The sequence below is a fragment of the Pocillopora verrucosa genome, chromosome 7 (assembly GCF_036669915.1).
Source record: "Pocillopora verrucosa isolate sample1 chromosome 7, ASM3666991v2, whole genome shotgun sequence".
In the NCBI taxonomy this organism is placed as follows: Eukaryota; Metazoa; Cnidaria; class Anthozoa; order Scleractinia; family Pocilloporidae; genus Pocillopora; species Pocillopora verrucosa.
Window position 1 is genome coordinate 5,473,607 of NC_089318.1, and position 6,675 is coordinate 5,480,281.

Below are 6,675 nucleotides of genomic sequence, written 5' to 3' on the forward strand. Positions count from 1 at the left end.
TAAATTTTTTTTTTCAAATCCAACTGATTAATTAGGGAAGGATTGACAAAAAAAAACAATAATACCGTGATGGGTTTATTGACAACATCGTCATTTTAAAGGAATCTCTCTGTTATAAAGCCTGAAGCCCAACATAACAACTATCTGTTGTTAAAGCAAGTTATTATATTGCCTTGATATAATATTTAGGGTATTAGGCTTTAGAGAAAATAATCTAAGGTTGTCATGTCATTTCTGATTAGATGGATTCAATCCTGACTTCTCTTGGTTTATGGTTGTTTCTTGACTTATGTGGCAGGATGGCCTGCCTGACTCACTGATTGACTGATTAAAATTATCTCTTATATTCTCCAGTTATCCTGAAACAATCTGCATAATTTAATGATAGTGTGTAGCAGGATGTCCATCATGGAACATTTCCTCCATTGGTGACCACCAGTTACCCCCTTCACCCCCCTCACTGGGTGGCGGCCCTGTCCACTCTAATGACTCTTGACAAGGCTCAGTCACTTTCCACCATTTCTTTGTCATGGGGTCATTTCCTATAGCTTCCATGTCCTTTTCTAGGTCATCCCCTGAATAAAATAAAAATTAGTGAGTTGATAGATTCAACAATTAAAGAAATGAAAGTAAAGGAAAGGAATGGAAAAGAAAAGAAAGGAAAGGAAAGAATGATTTTCATGAAATATTCAAATCAACACAAACAAAAACAGCTGAGACACAGAATTACAAATTTAGGTATGGACAGACAGGTACAAGGGATAAATATACATACACAATGAATTGACTGGCTGTTGTCAGAATCACGAACTGACTGACTTACTCACTCACTTATCGACTTACTCTCTTAATCACTGACTCGCTCACTGATTCCCACACTGACTCATTGACTCTGGCTGTTGATGGACTAACTCACCAACTGACTGACTCATTGGCTCACTCACTGACCCACTGACTGTCTCACTGACTGTCTCATTGGCTCACTCACTGACCCACTGACTGTCTCACTGACTGACTCATTGGCTCAATCACTGACCCACTGACTGTCTCACTGACTGACTCAATGGCTCACTCACTGACCCACTGACTGTCTCACTGACTGTCTCACTCACTTACTGACTCCCACAATGACTACCTCATTGACTCCCACACTGACTCACTGGCTGACTGATTGACTCTGACTGAGTGATTAACTCATTGGCTCACTCACTGACCCACTGTCTCACTGACTAACTCATTGGCTCACTCATTGACCCACTGACTGTCTCACTGACTGTCTCACTCACTTACTGACTCCCACAATGACTACCTCATTGACTCCCACACTGACTCACTGGCTGACTGATTGACTCTGACTGAGTGACTAACTCATTGGCTCACTCATTGACTCACTGACTGGCTCACCCACTCACTAACTCACACACTGACTCACTAACTCACTAACTCACTGACTGGCTCACCCACTCACTGACTCACACACAGAATCGCTGACCCACACACTGACTCACTGACTCTAGCTGTTGACTGACTCATGAGCTGACTGACTCTCCAATTGACTGGTTGACTCATTGACTCCCTGGCTCACTCATTTACTCATATACTGACTCATCAACTGTCTCACTCCCTGACTGACTTACTCAGACACTGACTCACTCACTCACTTACTAACTGACTATCTGACTCATTTACCTCTAACTAACTCACCGACAAACTGGCTGGTTGACTGAATGAATAACTGAATGATTCCCTGACCGACTAAATCAAACTGAAGTATGAATGGAGAGACTGATGGGATACATTTATAGAACATAGGCTCAATATTGACTGTTTGACTATCTGACAGACAGTTGCACCTACAGTCACAAGGACAGCTGGCTGAATAAATCAATTGACTTAATGAATCATTTATCTGTTAGAGCTGATAAAACATCCTCTAAACACAACCAAACTGGTAAAACAAATTATCAAAAAGTGGAAAAGTTTAACCCCCCCCCCTCCCTAAATTAACATGCCCCCACTCCACAAATATATGTTTGGTTTCAGGTATCTGACGGCAACAGGAAGTCATATATATGATCGTCAATCATCAAACTTACCAATGTACTCCATGTGAGAAAACAGCAAGTGGTGATGTTTGTCATAGTAAATAGTGTAGTTCCTTATATTACTATCATATATCCTTTTCAAGATCTGAAAAATCGAAAAAATTAATTAACGTAAAGAGTTATCTGCTAAGTGCAACATCTATTCTTAATTTGACCTTGTTAAAGTGAAATCAATGTTATTTTAAACATCACCTCAGGCCATACTGCTGCATGAAGTTCTTTGTACTGTTGATACATTTCTGGCTTTAATTTGATCACAGATCCCAACCTCTTCGCAGTTTTACGGTTGGAAGCCATAATATTAGAGTTCTTGAAGATGTCTGACGGAAGTACTCCGAATTACATGAAATAAAATTTATTTCCAAGGTGACCGCTGACCGATTAAGTAAGTGCCGCGATCGAAGATGGCGGAATTTTTGACTCTTGTTTCCGCTGTTATGATTGTAATAACATTTCTCTTGTTAGGCCGGTTTATAATCAGGCTTGGTATCATGGAAAGAGAGGCCATATTTGATTATGTTAGCCATTCGCCCAGGGAAATTCCTTCTCAGCCTATGGTTGGTGTTAAAAACCCCTTTTTGTTGAAAATGAAAACAGCTGATCAAAACAAATCATTAAGAACAGGTAACTGCACTAAGCTTTTTTACTTACAGAGTGATCAACTCGACATAAGAGCTCTTAACCGTTAAGGAATAGAAAAGGAAAAGTTGTTTTGGGAATCGATTCTCTTCAAAATAAGCATTTCAGGAAAAACAGGAAGATTTCTGTAAACTTACGTGGTATTAATCTGGAAACCTTTTGTTTTCTTGGTTGAAAATTATTTATTTGCATGTGCTGCATATGAAAATTTTAATTGCTGGTAGATCCGTGAAAGATATAGATCGTGATGACGGTGGCTGTTTCCTCGAATCGCAAATAAATAAGACTAATACTTGAAAACAAAGTAAATTATTGCATATTATGCAATTGTTTTTTTTTGGGGGGGGGGGGAGGGGAGAGGGGAGGAGAAATTTTCTTAAGTAAAGGTCCTCCAACATTTTTGTTGTTTGAAACTACTGACAGTAATATTTGGTAGGTGTGATTGAGCTTGTTCTGAGTTCAATGATTCCTTGCTATGTGACATTCTACTGGGAAGTCAATAAGGCTGTTATAGACACCGCCATTTGTGAGGATAACAAGCAGTATGGTATCGCATTTGGTGATTGTGATGATGATGACAGTGATTCAGATGTGGAAGAACCAAGCATGTCTGCAATTCCTCTGGAACATATTCTGAGAGGTTCATACAAGGATCAAAGTGCGTCTGAATTGTATCCAAGATAAAGAGTAAAAATTTAATTTTTATGATAGGTGCATACCATTTCTACAATGAAAAGAACTTTGGGACTTTTTCAATTCGATAATGTTAGTAAATGAAGCAAAGGTGTTGAAAACATTTATTTTACCAGTCAATTATGGGTGAGTTAGGAAGCTGATGTTTCAGCCAACCACCTCCCTAATTTTATGTGAATTATCACCTCAAAGGATTTTTAAAGTTTCTCTTGTGCCTCTCATTTCAAAAGCTTACATAAGTTTTAGATAACAATTTGTGACCAGTAGAGTCGTAGACAATTTGCTAGGTTTACCAATCAGCCAAGAAAATTTACAAAATTACAAACTTTTGGTTATTTTGTACTTATATTGCTATTGATAATTGTATCTGATGAAAAACAGGTTGCTGTGAGATCAAATAATTTTCAAAGAATACCACAAGAGTTTGTATTAAATCATGGCTTGTTTTACTTCACAACACATCATCCCTAACTTGCTCAATATCTATAGTTATGATGCTGGGTCCAATCTTGAACTTCTAGCTGTCCCTCCTGTTAACCTGGTTCATGAAACATCAACTAGTACTAGTGCTGTCACTGTTGGCTCAAATTACGAACTAGTTGTTACTGTTGAAATGTCCAGATGGGATGAGCAGAGACCGCAGCAGCTCTCTGATATTGTAAGTTGTGCTGCAATGTATTCCCTGACATCATGTGACATTTATTTCTTTAGTTTGTATACTTAAGTGTCGTTAAGAAGTTGGGTTTAGCCCCTGGTCATTGTTATTGATTTGTTTGACACTGTGATGCTCATGTTCTGGCATTTAATACATCTCAGATTTCACGCTTAGACTACTTTATGCTAAACATAGCCTCAAACAGTTTTAAATTAACAATTAATTGATTTAAAAGGCTTGTTTTTCCTAACAAAAAAAACCAAAAAAAACCAAACTTTTCAAGGTCCTATCATCAAAACTCTTTTTTATTGATGAGAGTTGAGTGGGCTTGGTAGGGGAGGGGAGAGAAAGGGAACAGGAAGGGTATAGGGTATGGGAGAGGTAAGATTGGGAAGTGGAAAGTTCAGGAGAGAAGTGTAAAATGTACCAAACTTTTGTTTATGTTTGATCTGAAGTGTTTAGCAGTCAAGGGCAGAAGTTGGGAGTCAAAGGTGCATGATGTAAAAGAGCCAAGCACAGGAAGTGGGAAATGATAAAAATATGAAAACTGTTCTTCAAGGTTTAGTCTTGTTGTAGAAAGCCATGGCAGTATAAATTTTATCTTCATTTCAGGTTGCAGTTATTATGGCAGTGAATGTATCCTCCTCTCCCATTGGTAACCATGACTGTAATGTAGCATTGCAATGTGTTCAGACTGCAGAGGGGAAAATATATTGCATGAAGGCAAGTAGTGCTGGAAGAACTTCCTCCTTATTTTCTCTAAATTAAGATAATAACACCGTTTATACCTTAACAGCCAACAATAAAGCTCTCGTGTTTATAAAAACCCTGAGGAGACCAAAATAGTTGGTTTTACCTTGGACATCACTCACTCTCACATCTTTATGCATTACTTACATCACTTGATGCACAGGCATCCTAAGCTCAAGTCTCAAGCGAAAGCAAACAATTAATGCAAGAAAGTGGCATGTGCTATGTGATGTATTTTGGAATATTTAGCCTTGTAAATGGATTATAGTTCTTTCCCAATACCATTCCTTATAATATGTTTACATTCTCATTGTTAATTGGTTCCTCGCATAACTTAACACTGCATCACACAGTGCATAATGCTGCCATGAATTAATTGTTTGCTTTTTCTCGAAACATGAGCTTGGGATGCCTGTGCTCGATGAGATTTCGGCAGGACAAGTTCATAAATTGTCATTAGATCCTTGCTTCCACAGATAACTGGATCAATGGTTTGATGGACTGTTTGGTCAATGGGTTTATTGATGGAGGGATTGATGAGTTAACAGTAAAGCCAAGTATTTAATTTCCATCCCACGTAAAGAGATAACAAACATAGGGGTCATTTCATTTTGGAATTTCCCTGCCCCTCTGGACCGTTTCTCTTACTACTAAACCTTCTGGCTAAATTTCTTATTTGTCTTGCAGTAATTTTCAATCTTACCATACTCTCATGTACATTTTTTTTAACAAATTGTTTCATGCAAACCAAATGACAAAAGCTGATAACAGGTTATGAGGATCACAGTGTGGCACTTTCTATCAGTTTGGATGGGTTTGTCCTTTAACTTCCATTAGTGACCAAAAGAGGATTTCTCCTTACAATAACAATACAATATCAAGCAGACAAGTTATGAGATTAATGAATTGTTGATCAAGAACCAAATTCTCAGAAAAAAACATCACAAGAATTGTATGGAAGACAGTAAGGAGAATTACTTGATGAGTTCTTGGGAGTAAAAGGGCTAAGATTATTCTTTTAGGTCTTAGTTCCAATGCTTATCCTGTAAAATTCTGGATGTGGCCTAAGGGGTTTTTTAGGGTATTGAAATATTATTACTTTCCCTTTTGATGATCCACAGAAACTATTTGTAGTGGACAGTGAAGACACTACAGAAGCTCAAATCTTGTCATCACATCAGAGTGCATCACCAGTCATATCACAGTCGTCATCATCATCATCAGTACCTGAATCTGCAAATTTTTCTGCTGCATCTACAGACTTGCTCAATGCAGTGTGTGTTGTTTGCCGTGAACTGCCTGTGACCAGAGCCTTCCTACCTTGTAGACATGCATGCATATGTGGCTTATGTAGTCGTCATCTTCGGTATTGCCCTATGTGTAGGGAGTTCATCCAATCATATTTCAAGGTTCAAGATGAACCATTTATTGATCAGGATGACTCTGATGCCAGCTCTGAACTAAAGAAATTGTCAGTTAGCGAAATTTTAAGAGGTGTTTTTACAGCAAGTTGATCCACCAACTAAAATAAAAATCAATGAACAGTTTTGTAAATAGGTAGTCTCAAGGAACTCAGTACAACTGTGTTGTATTGAGCCCTGTATTTGGTTTAGAAAAGATAACCATTAAAACTTGGAAAATTGTTTTAATTATGAAAATTAAACTATAAACGATGATTTTAAGTAACTAGCTGTGCTATGACAATCTTAATCCCAGAGACTGGGCCAAGTGCAGTCATGCATGTTCCTGTTAAGGAAGTGTTTTTTGTAATAGTGTAGTTTGATTGTCCGGGTGGGTGTAGTTCTGAGAAGGACTGTTATTGTTAGTGGTGAC

The 6,675-nt window shown here is 38.0% G+C and overlaps 2 protein-coding genes across 2 annotated transcripts; one reads left to right on the top strand and one right to left on the bottom strand.

Moving 5' to 3' along the window:
• Positions 1-54: 54 nt before the first annotated feature.
• Positions 55-2,434, bottom strand: LOC131779680 (L-rhamnose mutarotase). Its single transcript, XM_059096255.2, has 3 exons — positions 2,298-2,434; positions 2,097-2,190; positions 55-575 (listed from the first exon to the last, which is right to left on the bottom strand). Exons 1-3 carry the CDS (start codon positions 2,400-2,402, stop codon positions 379-381), a joined length of 396 nt encoding a protein of 131 aa, XP_058952238.1. The 5' UTR covers positions 2,403-2,434; the 3' UTR covers positions 55-378.
• Positions 2,435-2,503: 69 nt separating this feature from the next.
• On the top strand, positions 2,504-6,518 carry LOC131779671 (cell growth regulator with RING finger domain protein 1). The gene is made up of 5 exons (XM_059096247.2): positions 2,504-2,729; positions 3,181-3,415; positions 3,927-4,095; positions 4,705-4,815; positions 5,964-6,518. Exons 1-5 carry the CDS (start codon positions 2,510-2,512, stop codon positions 6,354-6,356), a joined length of 1,128 nt encoding a protein of 375 aa, XP_058952230.2. The 5' UTR covers positions 2,504-2,509; the 3' UTR covers positions 6,357-6,518.
• Positions 6,519-6,675: the final 157 nt, after the last annotated feature.

Excerpts from the sequence above, each read along its gene's own strand:
- LOC131779680 (XM_059096255.2), bottom strand. The coding sequence starts at position 2,402 with ATGGCTTCCAACCGTAAAACTGCGAAGAGGTTGGGATCTGTGATCAAA. Across the intron at positions 2,191-2,297 it reads ATGCAGCAGTATGGCCTGAG|ATCTTGAAAAGGATATATGA; the intron begins GTGATGTTTAAA and ends TCGATTTTTCAG. Across the intron at positions 576-2,096 it reads TTCTCACATGGAGTACATTG|GGGATGACCTAGAAAAGGAC; the intron begins GTAAGTTTGATG and ends TATTTTATTCAG.
- LOC131779671 (XM_059096247.2), top strand. The coding sequence starts at position 2,510 with ATGGCGGAATTTTTGACTCTTGTTTCCGCTGTTATGATTGTAATAACA. Across the intron at positions 4,096-4,704 it reads CGCAGCAGCTCTCTGATATT|GTTGCAGTTATTATGGCAGT; the intron begins GTAAGTTGTGCT and ends TCTTCATTTCAG. Across the intron at positions 4,816-5,963 it reads GGAAAATATATTGCATGAAG|AAACTATTTGTAGTGGACAG; the intron begins GCAAGTAGTGCT and ends GATGATCCACAG.